Source organism: Seriola lalandi, unplaced genomic scaffold, assembly GCF_002814215.2.
Source record: "Seriola lalandi dorsalis isolate HSWRI2012SDOR001 ecotype SW California unplaced genomic scaffold, Sedor1 jcf7180002054133, whole genome shotgun sequence".
Taxonomy (NCBI): domain Eukaryota; kingdom Metazoa; phylum Chordata; class Actinopteri; order Carangiformes; family Carangidae; genus Seriola; species Seriola lalandi.
This window is the reverse complement of record NW_019524686.1, coordinates 54,644-79,791: the sequence shown is the minus strand read 5'-3', so window position 1 is coordinate 79,791 and position 25,148 is coordinate 54,644. Positions and strand designations below refer to the sequence as shown.

Here is a 25,148-nt window from a genome sequence, read left to right as displayed (position 1 = left end):
GAAGGAGCATGATATTCATCCCTTTTTGTAGCTCTCTAAATTATTTTTGCTTCCTGGCCTCTTATGATGGAGTGGTGCCTGACTGGTGGACAATTAGATTAAATAATGGCTTTCACTTCTGCACATTGTGCTGTTTAATTACTCACCAGAGGGGGTTTAGAGGCATAAACTGGATATAAATGTAAGAAGTGGAATGGAAAAAACAGAAAATATGACAATGAAGATGTCTGGCAGAAATATATAATTCTTTTACACCTCCAGTTTATCTCATGGTCTCCTTCCCAGACTGAGAACCACCATTGCACTGAATTTCTTCTTCTGAACCTTAAAAATCATCTCATCATTTACTATAAGCAGCAGATCAATACACTCTCTGCTATCACAGATATAAAGCCACGTAAGTCCAGGATGTGGAAACCTTGGGGAGACCACAAGAGCTTGGTCAATAGCTTAAAAGACATCAAACCCCAGCTATACAAGCATTGTCCTGGGCCATGGACTTGGGAGTATAATTGTCATGCAAAAGACAGACAGCAAGAGAGATGGTAGACTTTAGGCAGGGCTTCAGAGAGAAAGGGACAGCAGAGCTCAGGGTGTCCAAAGGAGGGAGGGAGTGGGGGGGGGGGGCAGTGTTGAATAGCTTGATACAGTGAGGAGGAGATGTGTGAGGGGAGTATCTAGGGATTTAGTTGACCCCCCCCCCTCCAGATGCCTCAGATCTTGTCTTTAGTTCTTTTTAAGTGGCCTCTCCAAGACACCTCAGAGGTCTGCTCGCTACTCGCAGGGCAGGTTCAGTCAAGCAGGGAAAGGAAGAAAGTTTGAGATAAAAGAAATCCTGTTGGTAACGCAGAGCGAATGAGCTGCACACCACAACCAGTCACGCCAGTGAAGAGAAAACTACCTCTAACAAACCCCAACATGTCAGGCTTCATTTGCACGTCCAGTTCGGCACGTTCAACTCTTCAGTTTTCTTTGTACTTTTCTTTCTCTTTCGCTCTTTCTCTAACCACCAACGTAGACTGTGTACATTTAATGTAAATGTATAGCCTAGTAGGTGTATATATATATATATATATATATAAGTGTTATATATGTACGTGATTGAGAGGCGTTGACTTAATTATTGCATGGGCGATTGGTCCTGCTGTAAGAAACTAGTTGCAGATGAGCTCTGAACCGGTTCTGTAAAAGCTGCTGTGACTTCGTTGTAAAGACACCACCCTGTCCTGAATCTAGAAAATAATGGTTACAACTGTAATGTCTGTTCACACATCCCCCAACTCCTGCTTCACTCAAGTCTTTCATCTCTAAAGGATATAGGACGTTTATATACTTTTATTTGTATTTTATTTTATTTTTTATTTTCTTCTTCTTGTTTCTCATTTTAACTTGACATACCAACATCTTTCAGGATGTATGGGTTTACTCATGTCTATACATAAACTTGTGAGAATGACACAGTGGTTTAACTGCACTGTCACCTCAAGAAGAGATGGTTTCATTCAGCGGTTCCTGTGGTTGCAAAAGAGGCACTTCTTAGAAGATATATTTATGAAAATCCTGTAAAACTGCAGCCTAATATTCTAAGAACCTATAAAATAATAGCTCTACAGTCTAAAACACCCTCCTCCCAGAACACAACAAAAGTTTGTTTTATTGCTTAATTGTCATTTAAAAAAAAAAAAAAGAAACATGATAAATGAACCTCAAACATCATGGGAACAAATCTCAGTCACAAGTTACTGATTGATAACGTCATAACACTGGAATCTAAATACCGCCCCTCCTGTTGAGCAGCACAATCGTCTCCCACAAACAAGTCTGATGGCTTTTTGATTTTCTTCCTAATGGCCCTGCCTTTGACACCCACCTTCACAGACCCTCCACCCACTCAGGTTTTCATCCGAGGGCCAATGGCTGCCTTCCTTCCACTGTGCACCGGCACAAAGGGCTTTAATGGCCCTTGGCATGTGGCTCAATGGGGACAGGAGACTGACTTATCCCCTCCCCAACACACGCAGACATGTAACTACATATACAACACCCATCTAAGGGTACATGCAAGCGTTCTCTCTCCCCCTGCCTCCAACAGTCACCCACCCACCCACACACACACCCACACACACCCTTTCCCAGTGTAGTCATTTGTACCTTCTAGTTAGATAGTCACCAAAAACCACACAGAAAGTCACACGTTGCAGCAGAGGCAGCACCACATGTCACTGCAAGATGAAGGAAGTGTCTTTGCTCGCAAAGTTCATTACAGTGGAAATGTTTAAAGAACTGCAGTTTGTCTTGCTGAAGCAACAAAACTAAATCTATATTTAAAGGCAATCACTGGTTCCTCCATATTGTCTGCTTTGCTATAAGCGTTAGGTGGGTTAGAACAATTTTCTCTTTTTTTCTCGTTCTTTGTTGTTTTATTGTAATTTTTAATCAGATTGTACAAAACAGCTGTATTATATTGTTATGGGGGAACCATTACTTAAATGTCCCTGGTTTGAATCGGGCGAGGCAGCTTCACTATACTTCTTGTCATTTCTCCAGTATCAATAACTAATAAAGGCAATAAATGTCCCACAACAAAAAATTTATTGGATGCATACCATGAAAACCACACAAAGAAAAGGCAAAACAAAGTCATTTTCACATGTGGTAAAAAGTTTTAATTCCTTGGTCTGCATGTACAAATATGTATAAAAGGTGAACACTTTCACACTTTGTATGTACATTTTGCAGCACGAGGTTAACTTGGGAATGACAAGAGGACAGAGAGGAAAGAGGGACGATACAAGATAGTGATATTTACCACCTACACATCCATCAGTATAGTTTTTCTCCAAAATTTCATTCAAGTGCTTAGAAGTCACTTTTACTGTACATTCCTCCTCCATCAACAGGATGCATACATACCGGAGGCAGAGTAACTCATCAAAGCATTGCCATGATTCAAACACAGTACAGTAAACCATGCAAACAGACATCAGAGTACTTCATTTCCAGATATATATTTATATTCTATAATCTTAAAATCTGTATGTGCAGCTTATATGACGAGACATAAAATTAGCAACACCACTGGTAACATTTTCAATGCTAAACCCTGTGCTGTGTTAGGGAGTTATTTTTACGGAGGTATCACAGAGATCGGATTTTAAATATTTCCTGGGTATCCGTTGGGAATGCGGTTTAGCCACTAGCTAGCCATGACAAAATGCAAGGGAGGGCACCTGTTTTTCAACTTATGTATGTATGTATGTGTGTGTGTGTGTGTGTGTGTGTGTGTGTGTGTGTGTATTGTGCACATGTCTGACATTGTATCACATTCTTTGGAAACAGCTGCAGTAATTAAGGAAAATGTGAGCAGAAAATTAGCTTAACTTAGACTTTAACATTTAAACAGGACAGAAACACCTATAGGGACAAATGTAGAAGGACTCTGAAAACCATATTTGAAAAGACAGGAGTGCTCCAAAACAGTGAGAGAAATAAATTAAAAAGGAACCCAACACATATTTGTAGTATTAAAAGCAGAGCTGGGGCAGATATAGAAAGGGCCTACAAGAAAAAAATCAATTTTATTACCACATCCTCTGCTGAGACCTTAAACAGAAATGGCTTCTATGCCTGCGCGCGTGCGTGTGTGTGTGTGTGTGTGTGTGTGTGTGTGTGTGTGTGTGTGTGTGTGTGTGTGTGTGCGCACGCATAAAGTGTTCAGCATTCACTTGAGATTCCCCTGATAATGTAGAGTCGAGTCATCGAACAGAGGGTTCTTGACTTCCATCTCTCCAGTCTGTTAAGGAGAGAAAATGGATTTTCAGTCATTAAACAAACATTGGAAAAGATTAGGTTTGTGCATGCATGGTGTTTGTGTGTGTGTGTGTGTCTACCCACCGGTGCAAGTCCAGGACACTCGTATACTGTGAAGTCTCCTCCTACTTCTTCCTCATCTGATGTGACCTCGTTGTCAAGGACTTTCTGTTCAGGTTTATGACTGATAGGGGGGTAAAAAAAGACATTTGAGTTGAGGGGAAAGGTGACTGGGTCCGAGGATGTGGTTGAAAAGCCTGCATACAGTCATGAAGGGTAAGAAAAGGGGAAGGGGAGTTGCAGAAAGAGTGAAGAAAAACAGGGGAAGAGAAACGTACTTTCCCATTGAGAGCATCTGTTGTTTTTGATGTTGATAGTGATACATTTGAGCGCTTTGGGCCAGAGTGTTATCTCCTGTCTGGGTGCGAAACAGAGGAAGTGACAATGATACACTGAAAGACAGAAGTCTTGATCTTGTGGTTACTGGAAAGGAAGAAGAGAAAAACTAAAGCAAATTTTAACAGTAGTAGTTTGGTGGAGGAGGAACTGTGGTCTTACCGTAGTGCCGGTGGCTGGGGAGGCAGACACGCCTGCCCCTCTGAAGGCAGGGTAGTCTACCTTCTGAGTCAGACGTGATTCTTTCTGCAACCTGTGGAGGGGCATCATAAATCTGAGTCTCCTGCAACACTGAGGGGTTTCCCGCTTCTGCTTTTAAAACATCCTTTAACTTAAACTCACAGATGATGATATATGAACAGCAAATGTAATAAGGCTTTAGGCGTAGGTACTTGGCAGGTAAAACAACAAATTTACAGTTGAATTAATTAACGTTTGAGAGGTGACGGCTAACCTCTCCTTCCTTAAATTGTTGTGTAATTTGTCACTGCTGAAAGGCATTTGACTTGAACAATGTGATACATTCTTCAATTTGAATATCATGATGTCAACTTACATTGGTTTTCCATTTTCATTCACTAAATGTACTTTTGTGAGATGTTCAAGAGAATTTATTTGCGTTAATTAATTGACTGGTTTATTACACGATTCACACAATCACTGACGCAAACCAAGAATGGTTTTGTGTAAAATTGACAAAATCTAGCTTCCTCTTGCTTTGCTTGTGACTTTATGTATTCAGACTTACTTGATGAAACAGGCAGTTGCCAGGATCACTCCGACAGCACCCACCGCGACGCACAGCGAGATTATGACTGCACAAAGATACAAAAGACAGAGGAAAAGAAAGGGGAACAGGGAATGTTAAAGGAGAAAATAATGAGTGATAACCCTACTGAGAAATCTATAATGGCTGCTGAATATAATTATATTTTAATTCATTTGCTCATGATGGATAATTATTGCCATCGCGAGTAAAATGATAAGAAACATAAAAGCAGTAAACACACTGGGATGTCAAGGATTAACGGCTCGGTTCGGGACAATTAGAAAACATAAGCGGTGAAATCTTGCTGGTGAAAACATCCAGGCAGAAGACACCCAGATTTAATTTGTATCCATCATCTATTTATATCAGTATCTTGTACCAGCATTTCTCGGTGCAGTAAAACCTTCTAGGCGCCTACATTCTGCCTTGTCACCGTGTTGAGGGCATGAAGTCATACTCACTGACAATAATTCTGTCATTCCTGGGAGCTGGAACCACTATAGGACCAGCTCTGCCCTCAACTCCAGTTGCTCTGGGCTGTGGAGTCGGTGTGTTGGGGGGGGCAGACACCGTAGGGCCGGGGGCTGTGGTGAAGGCAGACAGGCTTTCAGATGAGGGAGGAGTGTTGCTTTTCTGTTTGTGTTTGGAGGCATTTATCTTGCTTTTTTTAACATCTGTCCGGGAGGTTACGGCAACTGAGAGAGTGAGAAAGACAGACAGATAGATACTTTATTTATCCCCTAGGGGAAATTCATGACATAAAGAAAGAAAGAGTCATAATCAAAGGCTAGCATAAAGTCAAAAAAAAAAACAAACACAATATCTGACGGAGATAATCATCAAATTATCAGAATATGTAGGAAGAGTATTTCTATACAACTAAGGCAGTTGTATGGCTTGAAGTAAAACAGACAACTCTTAACCTGAAACAGGAAGTGATATGTCTCTTGCTTATATAGATATAGATTGTTGGGTTCTTACCAGGCCTTTTTGGTTGTGTGATCTCTAACACTTCCTGTTTTTCGATGACAGACTGAAGATAATCGATTTCTTCGTCCAGTTCAGGGTAGTGGGTCCCTTTACAAGACAAACAAGATTCAAGGATTAGCTTCTACACAAATGAAACTGGCTTTAATAGTCTGTGCTGTGTATGAGAGCTAAGAATAAAGAAAAATGCAGCAGGAAATCAGGCATGCATAAAATGCTGCAGCTCTTCCAATGACACTAAAGGCTTCTTACAATAAACAAAGAACCTTCATTCATACACATAACATACAAATCACTGACAGCAACTTCATATACATCACAAACAGAGTTACCAAGGCAAAACAGCTACTGACATTTCTCTATTAACAGATATTTCGCCAATTAATCTGACTTTCAAAGGAAGGAGGTGAAACTTATCCTTCTTTTCATGATCGTATTCTATTTGTTAATCTTCCAATTATTGTTTCAATGAATCGTTTGGTCTTAGAAATATCAGATAACATTGAAAAACGTCCAGTATTATTCATTTTAAGATCACCCTGGACAAAGAAAAGCAGAAAATCCTCCCAACAGTGAAACAGGAGCCAGATAATTTGGGGTATTTTTGATTTAAAAAAAATGACTTAAACGATTAAAATATCAAAAATAGATGCAGATTAATTTGCTGCCAGTTCTATGTCTGGAAAATCTAATTAGTTTCATGACTGCAGGTGACGTGTAACTCTTGTTGTGTGTTGTGTCTAGGGGAGGGAGAGACAGATAGCACATGCGCATGGTTTAGTCATGTACACCGGCCTGTTCCCAATCTTCACATGTGTTTTTCAGGGCCTTGCCTCTGAAGTGATGAATAGGGAGTGTGCCCATGTGTCTTGTTTGTTTGTGGACTGGTAAAAGAAAAAGGGGACAATACTAAACTGTTGTTAACAGCCCTTAAGGCCAGACAGTGAGCCACATTCCTGCTGTACTGTCGCGGTCTCCAGGGAGACCAGGGCCGATAGTGTGTGTGTGTGGCCGGGGGGGGGGGCTCCACCGCAGGGGGCAGGTGCAATCAGCCAGACCTTTGCCTCTCTGGGCTTGAGTTGCTATGTTCACAATAGATCCCATAGCTCGCTGCTAATGGAGGTGATCAAAGTGTTGTTTCCCTCTATAAAGTCACCCTGCAATATATCAAATATCAAAATACAGGTACTCGCTCTTACAACTGGTGAATCATGAGAAAAGCAGTAGAAAAACTGCAAAGAAAAAGTTCTTGATTGTGCCTTATACCATCATACCATTTGTTCAGCATTGTGGGCCAATATGTACAGCTGATTTGTGTGACACTGATGTCATATGTGCCAATGTGAAAAAAAAGAAAAAAGGCAGATGCCAGTAAATCGATCTAAACAAATGTGTTATTACAAATTATTATCACCATCAGCATCACTTTTACTGATTACACTGTCACTTTCACTCCAGAAGGCTGACCATCTGGCTGAGCTAATGTGTATGATATGAAATGCCAGCACTTTCACTGCCTGCTTTGTTATTTTCTTACCCCCCTCCACTAATGGCCATTTAGTGCACTCCATAGCAGGTGTCTGTGGAGGCGGGATGCACCATCTGTACTTTGCAGGTGGCTGAGAGCTCCAACCGTGCCCGAGTACTTGGCAGGAGTTTGTAGTTACTCAACAAAATGAGAGATTTATTGGTGGTATTTTTTAAATGTGGGTTGTTTTAAAATCTGCAGGGAAATGGATGAAAATGGATGAGAGGAGAATTTATTTATTTATAGCGAAAGCCCGACAAGGCCAAAGTTGATGATTCACCTAAAAAAAAGTGTCAATTGTGTGTATGTGTGTAGTTTGTCACACACTGACTAAGCACGCACACCTCTCCTTGTGTAAGAGATTTTTGTCACTGGCTTGATAATGACCCATAACCTCTTGAGAGGCACCCAGGGGGCAGTTGGGTACAACAAACAAACACTAAACAGCTCAACAGGGATTGTGGGTCACACACATCTGTTGCTGCTCCCTTTTCTCACTCAAAAACCATTCACATTTCTTCCTCCCCGAAACCACATGCAGGAGCACACACGCTACTTCCCTGCCCCTCCTTTCTCCTTGTTAAAAAACTCGAACGACAAAGAACAAAAAGAAAACCTCACCTCGGAAGAATCTAAATGCTTTTAGATGAAACTCTGTGTCTGTTTAATTCAATTTTGTTGAAACAGGCAGTATTACTTGACCAAAACAAAACGAAGAAAAAAGGAGATCATTGTCTTTTATTTCATCCGGCATTAGATCAGAAAATAGGAGTGACTGTGCAATCTGTTGATTATTATTTTGAGTTAATTTAATTTGGTTAGTGGATGTATTGTCAAGTGTCCACCACAAGTTAACGGAGCCCAAACTAATAACTAGTATTTTGATGGCCTCAACCAACAGCCAAAAGTTATAGAATAATAAAATAATACATTTTTTAATTGGGAATACAATAAAATCTAGCATTTGAGAAGCGTTAAGATGAACTCGACAAACTACTTAAATGATCGATCAGTCAGAAATCTATTGTTTGACTGATGTTCCGTCAATCAACTGCTCATGCTAAAACAAAATTCTTCCTTGTTTCCAAACTACTAAACCTTGTTAAACTGTCCCTCCTTTGAGTTTTTAAAGCCTTCCCCTCACTTTCACCCTGTCCTCAGCCCTATTCATAGATTATTGATTTATACTGGTGTGTCCTGCTGCCCTCTAGTGGGTAATGTAATATATGGCATATGTAGAAGACAACAGAGAGACTACAGGTCTGTCTAACTGGTACTTCACTCGCAGATCCTCTGAAAGCACATCTCTTGGGCGACTTGGGACAGATAACAAAATGCACAAAGGCGCCTGCTAGGTTCAGATCTGATTCATGTGCTATTCCAGTGTTTGGGGGGAAAAGGTCGACCAGGTGGTTAAGTTAAAAGGGAAGGAACCAGAAAGGTCACAGTTTAAACACAGACTCGTATGTACTCTATTAGTAAGTCTGTCTTCATATAAGGGAGTGTCATGCAGTTAAAATATTATTTTGCCCATGACATCTAAAGTTGAAAACGTAGCGTAGCTCATAATTTTGCCAGCGAGTCGCCCTCCCACCTGCTGTAAAAAGTTAGTCACAACTGAATGCCCAGCTTAAAGTCAATACAGGAAATCTGACCAGCAATGTTCTAACCTTCAATAAACAGTCCCACCTGTCTTTACCAATGGAAAAAAAAAAAAAAAGTCTGCAATAAAATACTGTAAATGTTTTACTCTTTTTTTTTCCAGGCTGTTAAACATTGGGTCAGTTGCCAGTGTCAAGTACTACATAACACATTGTATCTTAATTTCTAAAATATGATAAAAAAAAATCTGGTGACAATGATTAAAATAAACAAATATATACAAATATATATATATATATATATATATATATATATATTTATGATGAAAATAAGTATTGCTAAGCATGGCAATGGTTTTATTTGAGTATATAAAGGATAATAAATATTCCATTTAATATTGCAAAAAATATATTATTCAAGATTAAACTCTTTACAGTTTTACACTTGTAAACAGTCACACATTGTAACTGTAAACAGTCAACAGTAAATGTTACACTGAAACCGTTTGACTGATTAGTTTTATGAAGTGGAATAAAGGAAGTTGTATAAGTGCTGGGATTAACATCAACAGCCATAAATCTGTATATGTAATTTACACAAAACACCACTGAGAAATGACACTATTCATTTCCACTGGTTAAATGCAGTTTGACTGGTTAGCAATTTATTCTATAACTGAAAGCCTGTAAAACAACGTTTATGTTTCCTTGTTAGTGAAGGAACCAACTTGTTGTTTGGCTCTCCATCAGTTTAATGATCTAATCTCATGCCAGCAAAGTAAACTGCCGCAGGATATTTGTTCATGTTGCATGTGCCTGTAACAAACAGCTGTCAGAGTGTCTTGGCCTTTTTGTTGTTGTTTCCACTTTGTTGACTGCCCTGTTGTATATTACATAATGTAAAAAAATAATATAAACAAAAGAGGGTAAATAAGCAGCGCATGAGAGAGAAAGAGGTCCAGGAGGACAGAATGAGACAGTCCAGATAAAACACCGGGCGACAACTCTGCTTTTAGCACAAACACAACTTCAACACATACGCAGTAAAGGATACATACTGTGTTTGTGCCTCTTCTGAACAAAGGAAATGGCTTCAAGGCATATTGTATGTTTACCAACGGCAGTACACGCCTCTATGTCAAATACAAGCAGGTCCTACTTACAATAAAATGTGCTGCCTGTCTCGCTTGTTCACCTGCTGTGCACTCTCATCCTTGCAATTATTATTATTATAATATATTATTATTGTAATTATTCTACAGATCAGTTAAAAAAAGTGCTGCAGATCAAGTGAGTCAGCTTGATGATGCTGAGATGTGCTTTTGTCAGGTTGAAGTTAGAAACTGGATTGGAAGAACAACTGGGTAAAGGCCCTGGGCTACTGACAAAACAAAGGTTTAGTAAGATGAGTGTATGTGTGTGTGAGTAGGTGAAACACAGAGGGGGGAGAGAGAAACTGACATTTATTTGGTATGCAGGTGCATCATTGGACAGAAATTCAGTTTTTAAAATGTGTATTTTTCATGCTTTTAAAAGCCATACTAACATTTTAGATAATCGGATGTTTAGTCCTGGAAACACAGCATGATATTTCCTCTGAAGTGTAATTTGCAGTTAGTAATGCTGCCAAACTACTGAGTCAGCAGCCGGACTGCACCTCTCCGTTGTGTTTGATGTGTGCTGCCCATGACAAACCAAACAAACCAAGCACGGTACATTTATGGGACTGAAAGTGGAGTAATTTAATCATTCCATTTTAGCATTTTGTGCGTATATGCATGAGTGCTTGTCAGTGTCAGTCCCCCATGCGGATCACCGTGTTCTGTGATCTCTCTGGGGTTTATGTAACCACTTTAGGGAGCTTAGCCGAGGCCTACGATCTGCTGGATTCACAGCACCGCACGCACGCACGCACGCACGCACGCACACATACACACACACACACACAACAGCATCACATATGTTGTATGTCTTCATATTGAAAAATGCACAGAGACACAGATACAAATGCAATCCCAAGTCAAATACTAATAACTGACCAGGCTTTTATCATATGACTGTATTACAAAAAAAAAAAAATCCTCTCATTTTGTGCATGATGTGACCTTTCTCTCCGATACATCCTCACACACGTCTCCTTCTCATGTTTACTTCGCTCTCTGCTGCTGTTGCCAATAATTTGAGCCAAGTTTGTACTGTACCCTCTCCTGCCGCAGACCCATCTGAATTATTAATCCTGCAGAGAACATGCACCTGCCCACCAACAGACATAAATACACACACACACACACACATTTGTGCGGAGGCAAGCCAGTACACTCAAATGTACACAAGATGTTTCAATCTCTCTCTCTCTCTCTCTCTCTAATTGCTGGAGCGCCTTCTTGAAACACGGTGTGCGTGCCAGCAGTGTGATGCCACGCCGTGGAAATCGGACAAATAAGATCTATTTTCGCAGCTTGGCTCTTTCACTGAGTGGCATGTGACTCGGTGATGGAGATGAAGGACGAACGAGAGAGAAAGAGAGAGAGAGAGAGATACATGTCATCTAAGTGATTAAAGCTAGCAGTGTGCGGGGGCGGTGCGTGCGTGTGTGTGTGTGTGTGTGTGTGTGTGTGTGTCTGTGTGTGTGTAGACACAGCAGGAGCAGGGGCAGATTAAAAAACAGAGGATCAGACTGCACCATGATGGGAGACAAGGAGGCAGAGCAAAGGACCACAACAAGGTTGTAGAGAGAAGAGAAGTGAACAAAAAAAAAAAAGAACGAGAGACATGAGATACTGAAAGAGGGAGAGGGAATAAAGACATGAAGCTAAGGCTGATAGAGGAGGAGAGGGAGAGAACAGAATCAAAAGGCAATAGAGAGAAAAGGGTGGAGAGGGGAAGAGATGTGGGCAACAGGATACAGACGTCAAATAAGAGAAAAGAGGCTGTGTCAAAGAACGAATGTGGGGTGAAGACGTAAGGATAGGAACAGAGAAAGAATGACAGTCAGTCAGTGCTTTTACGTGCACACTAATAACTCAATTACAACCGGAGAGACGCAGTCGTTTCAGCTGTCATTTAACTGGAGCTGAGGCTGCAACCAGAATGAGCATAACCACGTTACTCATTAGTCTTCAATTTGCTCTCGACAAGCTTAATCTTTTCATTCAGCAAACACACTCGTCATGAAGTCTACCAGTGTGTGTTTGCAATAAATATTTTCTTTATTAAATGTTTTGTGAAGTGCAAAATGCCCATTAGAATTTCCTTTAGCACAAAGAGGCACCTTCGATCTTCAATCTTTGTTTTGTGAGATTACCTGTCCAAAACCCAAAGATATTCAATTTAGGCAGAAATAAATCCGAGAAGCTGGAACCACAGAATATTTTACATTTTTGCTCAAGAACTAACTTGAACATGAACTAAAACAATTAATAGATTACCCAACTAACTGATTAATAAACTCATCATTTCACCTCCAGTTCCATTAGAAGCAATGCGTGTATTAAGGTGTGTTCGATCCCTCCCTGACAGTCTGATGTATTGTATTTTATAAACATATATGTATATGAATGTTGTCAGTAATCAAGACCAAACTAAATCAAAGATGCTCAAAATTCACTGATGTGAAAGAAAAAAGAAAGAAGTCAACATATTCTCATTCCTCTTCTATTTCTTTGTGAAGCCTGCAGGGTGCTGGACGTCCTTCCATTAATCTCATGTAAAATTACCTGAGCTTAACATGTCGAGTTGTTTGTGAGTAAATAAAGTTCATACAATGAATGATTTACCGAGCGTATCAGCTCAATTCCATGTGCTCAAATGAAAGAGCGGGAGCTTGTGTGTACAGTGAATGCAGAGTCAAACAGTATGAGTGTGTTTGTGTGTGAAGTGAAGATCTTTTTATTCATACCGTGCTGATGGTGCCTCCTCCTCTCCACACAGCGTCCCTCCTCGTTCTCGTGCAGCGGCGACATGCAGGGGCCACAGTGGGAGGAGCCAGGCATGCAGAAGTGGCGTCCCTCTTTGGCACAGTCTATATGGTGGGGGCATTTACTGCCAGCTGGGGGTGGGTTGGTGAGAGAGCGTGACATCAACAGTTGTATTAGTATCCCAGCCACACTGCTGCCAAACAGAAACAGTGCTAATACCTTTTCTTGTAAAGCATTTTGAAATGCATCATATGTTATGAAAGGAGCTTTATAAATAAAGTTTGTCATCCTTACCATTATTTTGAGACAGTTAAATGACAATCTTTGTGAGGAATGAAGTACTATACAAATGTTCAGAGTAAGAGATGCTCCAGTTTCATGATCGTCACTCCTTTCATTAGTGGATGTGTCAGCTCTTCAGCTCCATTCAGAAAGAAAACGTCTGCACAGTTACATCACAGTTTTTGAAGATATTTAGCTTTTGCTGTGACCTTATCAAGCCTTCCACATAGGCAAGTTTTGTCGGATATGACGAGTGTTTAGGCAGTAAGAAAAGTACATTTTGAATAATGTTCTGCATTTTGCAATGTGGTGAGCCCCACCTGTTTGGCAATACAGGTCAGGTTAAACCAAAGTAAAGAGTGAGCGACAGCTGCTCACAGATCTGCCCGCCATCAGGTGAGATAATCCCTTGACCTGATTACTGCCACTTTAGCACAAAAATGGAGGCCAGACACTCTATCAAGAAATATACACACGCCCACACAGCGTGAGATACACCACAAAGAAAGAAGTGGGTCACAGCAGGTCTGTTTGGTAGCAGAGGGCTGGTAGAGCACGGCGGACGCCACTAGAGCAGATAAGGCAGCTGGGGTGCAGCACAGCGGGTCAGCTAAAGGAGAACAGCACGGTGGGTGATGATAGACAGGAAGAGAGTGGATGAACACAGTATTTGTGAGGGATAATAGGTCACCATTGTGAGCATTGTTGGAGTCTACAGGTGACAGATCAGTGTTGTAAAGACAGAGATTTAATGTCTTAGATTGATCTACAGAATTGGTCATTGCGTTAAAAACAATTCAGCGTTAGATTCTACAAAATTAAATTTAGACAAAAAAAAAAAACAACCTTATTTTCTTTGTGTTTTGCAACAGACTGCAGTCATTACTCCGGCCATTTTTTTCAATGGCTGCATAAGAGGGGAGAAGTACACATGACGTAGAACGCTATAGGAGAAATCTCAATGACCTCCATGGCAACAAGGCCTCTAATATCAGGAAAGATGTGAGTTATCGAAGGAGAGGAAGTGTTGGTGAGATGAAATGCAGCTATAGGCACTTGCTTTTCGTGTCTGTTCACACATACATATGCATGTTTATTATCCATCCATCAATACATTTTTATCCCCATTTTTGTGATTTAAAATTTGTAATAAACTAAAATATATAATTTGCTCATAACTCAACATAGTTGTTGTATGGAGTTGTATGGCGTCCACATATGTTACTGCTGCTTTGTCGAACTTGTTATTGGCTAATTTGACTAAATCCACAGCCTCCTCCCTTTGTCTCTCCCACACGCAGATTTTGTTTTTGGGTTAGTTTCTGATGTATCTTTAGATTTTTGTTGTTCAAGGTCATATGTTTCTTTATATAACAGCCCCATTTTCAATTAAACAGTTTCATTTTTTTATTACACAATCCTTGTTGCAATAAAGGTAAAAACACCTGTTCTAAGCTTTTGTGAAACCTTCCCTACCAGAAATACTAAAACCACAGTTAAAGTAAAAAAAACAAATGTATCAACAACAAAAAACGTTGTGGAAATCTCAAACGTTTAACATCAAAAGTGTGCAAACACCACCGATGACAAAACAAATACTAGGACACACACACACACACACACACACACACACACACACACACACACACACACACGCAAACCCACAAACAGTTCAACAAATCTACACATCACAACTACACCACAGGGAGATGGACACACACATCGACATCTTATGTCACTGGCTGGTCTGATGCCTCAGGGAGTGACGCATGTGTAATCTGAGACGCTTTGTTTTTCTGTCTGTTTGAGTCAAAGAAGACGGGGGGGGGGGCAGGAGAGGGGAAATCATGAGTTTTTCTAATTTCTGTGAAACATCTGTGGCTGTGAGCAAATGGTGTACTCACTGTTGTGTCTGTGGGTAAAAAAGCAAATGTTTTAATTCGTGCCACAAAACTAACATGAAGGTGGACAACTCCCTGAGCGCCTTCGATCGCAGCTCCTTCTTTATTGTCACGCTCCACCTCTGCTCCCACGGTCTACCAATAACTCTGTCACCTGTAAGTTTAATCGCTGCCCCACCTGTTCGGCCCTGTTAAGTTAATCAACATCCCTGTGACTGTAACGTTCTCAATTATTATTTCTCGGTTTCCTCCTTCAGCTGTCGTGGCTTCTATTTTTACCTGCCACGTGCGTTGCCTCTCATTTCCCTCCAGATCTCAAACCTTTGTCTGATCTTTTCACATGTTCTTATTGATTTCCTGTAACATCAGAGAGGAAAAAAAAAACTGTCGCTAGAAATAGCTTGTTCTGTCCTTGTGGTATTTTAATATGGGTGTGTGCAGTTTGTGTCAGTGGTATTAATTCTCTAGCACACGTCTGTGGGCATGTGCAATGCGAGACTTCATTCATTCACATTCAATATATGTCTTCATTTTTTTATTTTTTTTTATTCATTTTTTGTAAATGTCAGCTGTTGTAGTGTCCCTCTTTCTGTAAATCATCTCAGTGAGGGGCAGAGCAAGAGCCTATAATCCCGGCCAGCTCTAATAACACCAAGCCAAGGCTCAAGACACAGGATCCTGCCAGTATCACCTGAATCATGAGACCTGATGTCAAATCATTCCATCGTCCATTTTTCATGACTCTTTGATTCTGTAACTGTCTCAGGAGCAAGGGCTGTTTAAGCGAAGGTCAGCTCCAGATGACCGCACTTATGTCACAGATAGAGCCACCCATTCCTGTCTCAAACTCCATGACCTTACCTCATCGTGAGGGTAAGCCACAATGAAAATGTAAAAACACATGCACATCTATTTTGTCTTGATGCTGAGTCCAAAATTTTGACCCTAACCGACCTATTTCAAACTGCTGGACGTGAGAGATACAAGAGTGAACATTCACGTTGCTTTCCACCGCTGGAGACAGTTCTTGGTGCATAAAGGAATGAAGTTTGATAGTTGAACTAGCAATGTTTCTAAACAGCTGTTAATGCCAACGTTGGCTACATAGCAATAGCAAAACATAAAAAATAGCTCCTTTAATGTTTCATACTTATATTCATTACAGGAAAGAGTTTCAAGACCAAACTAGCTCCTTGTCAGGGTCAATCTTTTGAAATAATTTTTTTGTATGGAAACAGGGAATAGTCATGTATTTATTCGCTGACTCACAAGGTGTTTTTGGTTTCACTGAAATTTATGGACAAATGAGATGAACAAAAGCTTCTTAGACTTTAAAAAAAAAATTTAAAAATACACACACACAACAGTACATTCACGTGTGCTATCGTTTAAATGTCAGCCATCCAGTGATCATCAACACCATCATGCAATTGTATTAGAAATGCACTGCCAGAGAGTCTCTTTGCATTGCTGAATCACTCACTGTATTTGTCCTGACCCCTAAATATCATCGTGCACAAACAAAGACATACAATTTAACAATTGCTTTTCCTTCCAGATTAAGGAGTCGCTGTCGTCTAAGACAAAACGAGACATTTAATCCCTGTTATGAAAGGGAAATATCAGGGTGTGTTCTATTTTCTAAAATATCTGCAATGCACTCTTGATTCTAACAATGCAGCTCGAATCTCAACACCTCTGGTCAGCACTTCATCTGTTATTCATCACGTGGGAAGTTAATGTGGTGGAACCTATTGCAGTCACATGAATGAAGATAATTATTCTCCTCACACACTAGCAGCCATACATACACAAACACGAACCCAGTGTATGTGTGCTTCATTATAAAAGTGTGGAGCAGTGAGAAAAAGATGGTATGAAAAAGCAAAACGGGTGTGACAATCGGGGACGAGCTGTAGTCAAATAAAAGCTGTATTCATTACCGTTCACCAGCTGTTGTTGCGAAAATCTTTTTCTTGCACTGCAATAACTTTATAAAATAAAATAATTTTAGCAAACTTACATAATAGCACTTTTTCTAAACACGGATGAACCAATGAAAGATACTCATCATGATGATCATATGACAAAGCAGCTGAATTCTATTTAGCGGCATAACAAAGGAGCCAGAGAAGTGAATGCGAAGTCGCCATAGGACGTGGCCTTGCATCAACATGCCTCCCACACAGTGCTGTCGCTAATTAGACAGCTCAATCAAGGAGACAGAGGAAGAGACATAGAAAACAAGAGACAGACAGGGAGATGGAGGCAGAAGAAGACAGACACGCTACTGCAGTATATCAGGGTGTTTGGTATCGGTGAAGGCAGTAGAGGTGTAAAAAATTATAATGCAACTCAGGGATTCAGAAAGTACTCCTTGGAACGAGTGAAAAATGACTTTCCTCACCATCTGCTGCTGCTGTTACCAGGCTGTGTGCTCAGCAGCAGCTGTGCCAGGGAGAACAGAGAGGCAAACACAGGCATTCTCACACAGCCTGGTAAACACCCACACTCACAGGCACAGGCACACACACTTAAGCATTCGCAAGCAAGTGCACAGTTTCATGTCACCGTTAACCTGTGCTGCTTCAAGACGCTCTACAGATATAATGCAACAAATGTCACCCACTCCGTAATTGTGTGTGTGTGTGTGCGTGCGTGCGTTAGTGTATGTGAGAGAGATGTTTAGAGGGGAGGTAGGAAATGGGAAGGCCAGGAGGGTCATACACTCCCATTGTGTGCGTTTCCTGACCCTCTGATAGGAGAGAGGAAGTAAGCCAAACACTCCAAATCAAGTGGCGCTCTTCACTTGATACGCAACCAGTGTTCATTTCCACATGGATAAAGAGTGTGTATGCGGTCCCCTGTGTGTGTACATTTGTGTGACTTTTTGTGTAGCCATGCTGCTATGTTCCTGTTTATCCACCATGCCTCATGATAAAGTCAAACAAACACCAAGCAGCCTGTTTCTAAAGCTTTGTTTTCACTGGCATCATATGACAAACACTGCTATTGTATTCTGGGAATTAGGATTAGGCCATATGATGATATACCATGTAAACCATGTGGCAATATGAATTTCTCATTGTCTGAGATTTTCTTGTTTTACTGTTTGGTGTTTATTCAGTGGTAGCTATCCTTTTTGGCTTCTGGTCATTCATCATCAAGGTGGAAATGCTGCTGAAAAGCTTTCGAAGCTTTCATATAAAAACTATGAACCTGTAGCTGTTTTTTTTAATCAATTTTGGTATCAACGTGATGAAGTGCCTTGATTTTACAGCTATCTCTTTTAATGTATTGGACAAAAATGAAAAAAATCCTGTGTGCTTATTTAATCTAAAAAACAGGTTCTTAGAGGATAGAGGATTTTATTTGTAAGGCATCGGTCATCAAGTTTACTCAGAAAAGGCTCAAATGCAAAGATCGATCTTGGGATTTTAAGAATTGACAAACCCCGAATTGGCTCTGTGTAGCCCCGGCATTGAAACCACTTCTGGCTTTCACGCCGGGCTTTACACTGACAAATGGAAGCAAGGCATCGGTTTCAAAGTCAACTGTCAAAAATAGATAGAGAATTGTTCAGTCAGCTCTGTCTTTAACAACGTAGCGGAAACAGCTGCAACATCAACCTAGATTGCTTTCAGTTCTCAGAACCCTGTGTCAGAAAGCCATGAGTCTAATTTAGACGTTTAATTCTGTGGAAACTGTCTTGTCAGTTACAGGTAACAGGTGTTAAAGTTCTGATGCAATGACTCCTACATGTAAAAAAAGAAAAAAAGTTTTTTCCCACAGTTGGTGGAAAATGGGGCATGACTTAGCACCTGTTTAACACACCTACACACACACACTCACACACACACACACACACACAGACATCATAATGCTGAGGCAGAAAATATACTAGTAGTTGCGTGACTAAATAGAGATAAAGGTGAGGAGGAAGCAAATCAAAAAAATGTCAAAGAATTTCTTCCCGGGTAGAGTTTTTGTTTGTCTCCTCTCATGCTGCTGCCGTGTCTCTTCTGCCTTATCTCTCCCTGCGTCTGTCATTTGTCTTTTCTGTTGCAGTAACTTCTGTCATGTCAGACAATGGCGAGTCTAACACATTACACAAGGGATAATTACTGTGTCATTATAATTAGAGTGGAGTGGAGCAGAGCAGCACACCCCGCAGCAAACAGAACAAAGGTTAGAGGGATTTATACAATGGCAACATGTAGGTGGCAAATAGAAGCTGCTTCATTTAGTCTTTTTTTCATTGTCTTTTTCAGGGTCATCATGTTTGTTGGTCTTCGGCTGATTCAGATGTTAGAGCAGTGTGGTGCAACACTTCAGTTTTTCTTTCAGAGCTGATTCAGGGACTGGGTATTTCTTGAAATGGAACATATATTTTGCCAGATTGATTGGACTACTTTGGCTCACATTTACCTCAAAACGTTGTACTAGATTTCAGACATAATTCTTGGTATGAGCACGAAGGAACAAGTGTCATTGGTGTAACAAAGACGCTGCCATTCTTGGTAAGGATGTGGCTACACACAAATGCAAACCTGGGCATGCAAAACGGCTGACACAGCAAATTGGGCTGTTTTCATCACAAAATGGGGCTCGATAAAAAAAAAAAGCGCTGGTTACAACAGGTTATGGTTAAACTAATACTGAAGGGGCATCGTGTTCATTCAAGCTAAAACTGTGATGACTCTGATTTGATCAAATATCTGTTAGCAATCTGTAAGTTGATTAGTCAATTGTGACCCTCCAGTTTCCTGGAGGTCTGGTTGCCGACAGTGTGCTCTCACATGAAGAAGCCAAATATTGGGCTAAGAGCAGCGACCACAGCAAAGCCTTGGCTGACCACCTTTTTTTTTTCTTTTTTTTTTTGTCAGACCTCCAAGTTGAGACAACAGTGACCACAATGGGGTGAATCAATACGTCTTTCCTGGCTGTTAGATAATTTCAGTATGATGGTTACCACCATATAACTGGGTGGTAATTTTTCCTCTCTCTCGCTCGTGAAACACTGGTTTCCCCCCCTCAAAGACCACACAGGCAATATCACAAGTCCATTTCAAACCAGACCACTTGTTAGTTTTCAACTGCATTTTCTAAATGACTTCCCGGAGGCACTGAGTTCACGTATAATACATATCAAAAATAAGGTAAAAAACAAATAAAGATATGTATATGGATGTGGACATGTACAGTATATTAATTTGGCTGAGTATTATTGACGATCATTTGCGTCACTGTCTACTGTTTTCGAAAAAAAGAAGTCCTTTTAGATCTTTAGATAAACACCGCCTTGTTCCTCATTCCAGCCACATTGTCACTACATGTGTTTCCTGATGTCTGGTGCAGCTTATCAACTGTTCAACCAACAGAGATTTAGTGATTTTGCATCAAAGGCTTTTAGAGGTGGTATTATTATTAATGACAGGTCTGGACAGAGCTGAGTTCAAACCCACTTCAATCTGATGGCTCTCATTAGTTTAAAGGAATCAAATTTTCTTCTTTAACCCCAAAGGAAAATAAAATCTGTCTCATACACTCTTTTAATTGCTCGCTAAAATATGCAAACAAAACTTAATCTCCAGTCACATGAGGGTAGGAATCATTACGTATGAACTTGGTCATTGAGTTAGTGGTGTGTTTGTCCCCTGGCAGTGTGCAGGTGTCGTTCCACCTGAGTTTTTCTGCTCTTTATCCCCACTATACAACGCAGATAACAAAAAAATTAGAAAAAAAAAAGAGGTGACTGAAAAACACTAAGGCCAGTCGCCATGTGTGCGTGTGAAAAGAGAGACAGAGCGTGACACTGAAGATATGAATCGTTAAAGTTTAATCCTGGTGGAAGAAAAGGCCGGAGGCAGCTGCTCTCTGAATAATAATGACACCAATTCCATGTGTTGCTTGGTGAATGACAAACCTGGCATTTAAACGTGGCAGCACGACAATGATCAGGCTGAATTAGAATATTGAGAAGTGAAGATGATGTGTCTACAGAGAAATGCTAAAATTAGAAAAAGCAAGAACATGCAAATAATTTGATTTTCTAGTGGAAAAAAAAGTGTCTTTTCTTTTGCTACTAATTCAAAATACCCCCGCTGAACCTGAATTATACAACAAATTCTGCATGCTAAGATAATTATTTTGTATCTTGGCCAGCAGACTAGACATAGTTTATGTAATTAATTGGGTTTTGGAGATTTTGGATTACTTCCATCCCAAGAACCCAATGTTCTGTGAAAGCTTTCTGGCATATTCACACATGGTGATGTGTCGATGTTTGCTGAATCAAACACCTGATTGCTATGCACTTCATGCTGTTGTCACACTCCAGCAGTATCACCCTGAGAGCTGACTCACTGCATTACTGGATGTGCTTTTTGAGGTTCTGTAGACGCCTCCAATATAATTAATGGTCTTTAATAAAAGTCCCTTAAAGTGCGGTGGCGTAGATATGATCCCGCTAACACTGCTGTACAGCTACATTATGCAACAGTGCTGTAAATCCCTCTCATTTCACACTGGCTTGAAAAAAAAAAGTTTAAAGAAAGTGTTATTCCGCCTCGTCTTGTGATTTCAACTCAACATACACAAAACAATAGCCCACATACTGACAATACTGTCACACGCTGCTATGGACAAGCTGCATTCAAGTGTAACAGGTGTCGTGTCGAACTCACAACCCCCATCACGCTGGCAAAAGCCTACGACTACGACAAACGTTACTTTTTTCTGACCATGTAAAACAAGAGGCACGTCACAGACTACAGCGTACTGACAGCTTCGTCTTGTCTCCAGCTTGTACAAGATGATGATTTTTTTCTGACACTGGAAAACTTTTCTGCGTCAGCTAATACGTCTTCTTCCTACTCTCACTTTGTTTCTTCAGCACTTGAGAGAGAAAATAATGCCATTTGCATTGGTAGATTTTTGATCTGAGGATGATGAGAGGGGAAAAACCACTGGACTTTTCAAATTTACCCTATTGGGGGAAAAAACAGCGTCACAGCCTCCATCCTCTTTGTTGTGTATGAGCAACAATGAAGCTACACACCCTTTTGATTTCAATCACAGACTTCAGTGGGATGGAGCGAGCTGCTGGATGACTGCATGGATGGGTTTTAGTGGAAAAAATATATGAACAACTATAAATTCATACAAATCTGTGACCAGACCAAAGCAGCAAATGTTCAGTGTGTGTGCAGCATGTCTGTGGGTCTCTCTCTCTCTCTCTCTCCCAGATAAAGGCTAAAGATTACATGTGATAGTCCATCTGTTGGTTCTCCCACAGGGTTTCTGTGTTAAAAACTGAGACACAGGTGATCTCCCCTGCAAACATCAGCAGCAAACATCACTGTGAGGAGACCCATCACACAAACACACACACATACTCATAATCATAATCAGACTCAAACCAATTTCCAGTTTCCAGATTAACAAGTTACTTAATTGAGAAAAATGTGAATTAACAATTTCCTGTTTTCAGCATTGTTCAGTTACAGCTTATGTAAATGTTACAGTTTAAATATATAAAGGTATAAACAGTTGCTTGCACTACTGCTTTTTCCAATATCTGAATTGTGTGGCTCAGATTAATTATTCAAGCGGTGTTGTTTTTAAAATGTGACTCTTAGTAACTTCACTGTAACAGGCAGATGCCATTTTTCTAATTTATGGTGAATCATCATTTATCAAAGTAAGACTGGATCAGTGACCAAATTATGAAAAAAATACAGATTCCCTCTCCATTTCAGTTGCGTTAGATCAGTGTAATATTGTCAAAATAAATATGTGTGAGCTTTTTTAAAAGCAGTGAATAGGAGGAAATGCACTGAGACACCTATCAAGGAAGGAATTTATTTTGCTTTCACCATTGTCTTTGCCTAGTGCCCTTCTCACCCGCTTAAAGGCATAGGCCTGCTTTCTTGTTTAACCTGTCCAAAACAGCTATCTTTATAACAAACACATAAAAACAGTCGTGTCTTTGCTCTTGAGATAGAAAGTCCCTGCCTTTCTGTTTGACACCTGCTCACCATTTGTTAAAGATGCCTTACTGATGAGACAGACAGTCCCGGGTTATTTGAAAATGAGCTTATGGTATCGAGGATAATTGGTTTGTCTGGTGCTGGTGCTGGTGTTAGTGTGCGTGTTAGTGTGATGTGTATTTACCTGGGAGGCCAGCACCTACAGAGACAACACAGAGCAGGACCGCGGCGAACAGCAGCAGTAGCGAGGCCCGGCGCTGGCGTCCGCTCCGCGGGCTGGAGAGTAGCAGCATCCTTGGGGTCTTCTCGGGGACGGAGAACCGCAGGCGGGGACGAGGGTTGTTGTCATTCCCCCATCGCTTTTGTTTTACGTCTTTATTTGTGTTCGTTTTTTGATGCGGGCGAAAAGCTTCAGCGCGACAAACACACAGTGATAAGCCGAGCAGGTTACACGGGGGAGCAGTCTGTCCACACACTGCGCACTGTAATCCGTGGCAGTGCTAAAGATAGCGGAGCTTCAAGCAGGGAGGGAGGGGGCGTGTGTGCTCCTGTATGTGTGCGTGTTTGACTTGCTACCTTCACGGTCTCCTCGTAAACTCCTAAAAAAATATCAGTGTATATAGAGCCCTGATGTATCAAAATTTGTCCATGAATGACAGTAATATACAATTGCAAGCTGTTTTATTGTTTTGTTTTCTGAATGTTGTTTTGGTGAAAATGTTTTAGTTTTCTATTGAAGACAAACATATAAATGTTAGAGTAAAAATGAATGTCAGCAATATAGTGTGATTAGCCTACTTAAAATATGCAGTGGAATATTCATTTTGAACTTCAGATTTTGATATACAGTCTCCACTCCCCCACCTTGACAAATAAAACACCGGTGGAAATTTCCACATTCGCATTCATTTTTTAAAATGTCTTTCACCGTAATGAAAGTTTTTCCCCACCGCTCCTGAAGGCAGCAGTTTACTGGGAGACAGGGCACTACGCAGGAATTACGTGGAGCGCGATGACGTTGAAAACCCGGTTTAAGTAATTGGATGCGCTTGGGTACGTGGTTTAACCACTACCAGAGAGGGGGGCATGTGTTGATACAAACTGATCATCTTATACTAGTGTTGGTGAGTTTACACGTTTATCAACCAGTCAATCATTTAAAAAAAAAAAAATCAATTCTTAATTAAGCAACCTAGATGGGCTAATAATAACCTAATGAAGATAATGGTTGAGGGAGAAAGATAATAAGCGAATAAAACGGGGATTTGCCAGTGCAGCAGGTGCAGTAAAACGATGCCTCAGGACACATTTGAAGAGGTATGAATACACATCAAATAAACAAACATCACATATAATTTCTGTCTATTGTTATCCAATCAACCCATTAACTCCATTATTCTCTCTCAAACACAGCCAAATGGTTTGAGGCAGCTGTTACCTGTTTGTTTGCTTAGAGCTGAAAGACCATGTCCAAACAAAGGCCAAAATTCATTGACCAGAGCAGAGACAAAACCTTCAGCTGGACAGCATCAGTTAAACTGACTACTTGTAACATACATGTGCTTGTAGATAATTCTTCCTAGTGAATATCAACACAGTATGAATTTTGTGAAAATAAAATGAGTCATTCATCCTGTAGGAAACATCTATCATTTAATTTTAAGGAACAAAAGGTGAATTTTAATGCACCACATCTTATCCACACAAAACATACTACAATATGTGACTCATTTTGCGGTATAATGTTTTTCCATTGCTCTTGTCAGCATCCCCACTCTCGTTATCATAAATGTCATCATTCTTGTCATGGTGCTATTCTGTGGCAGCTGTTACCATCTGGCACAATGTCTATCTCACATTCGGTGTGTTTACCATACAAGTACATAAGCATTTTGTTTTCTGCTTTTTGGACACAATTAATCCTCATATTTCTTCTCTGGAAGAATATGTCATAGGAAAAACTACC

At 40.4% G+C, this 25,148-nt stretch overlaps 1 protein-coding gene across 1 annotated transcript; it reads right to left on the bottom strand.

Annotated features, from left to right (window-relative positions):
- Positions 1 to 2,643: 2,643 nt before the first annotated feature.
- Positions 2,644 to 23,679, bottom strand: npdc1a (neural proliferation, differentiation and control, 1a). Its single transcript, XM_023403432.2, has 9 exons — positions 23,367 to 23,679; positions 12,990 to 13,139; positions 5,957 to 6,052; positions 5,437 to 5,670; positions 4,955 to 5,021; positions 4,369 to 4,459; positions 4,149 to 4,228; positions 3,895 to 3,994; positions 2,644 to 3,793 (listed from the first exon to the last, which is right to left on the bottom strand). The coding sequence occupies exons 1-9, from the start codon at positions 23,473 to 23,475 to the stop codon at positions 3,722 to 3,724; spliced, it is 999 nt and encodes a 332-aa protein (XP_023259200.1). The 5' UTR covers positions 23,476 to 23,679; the 3' UTR covers positions 2,644 to 3,721.
- Positions 23,680 to 25,148: the final 1,469 nt, after the last annotated feature.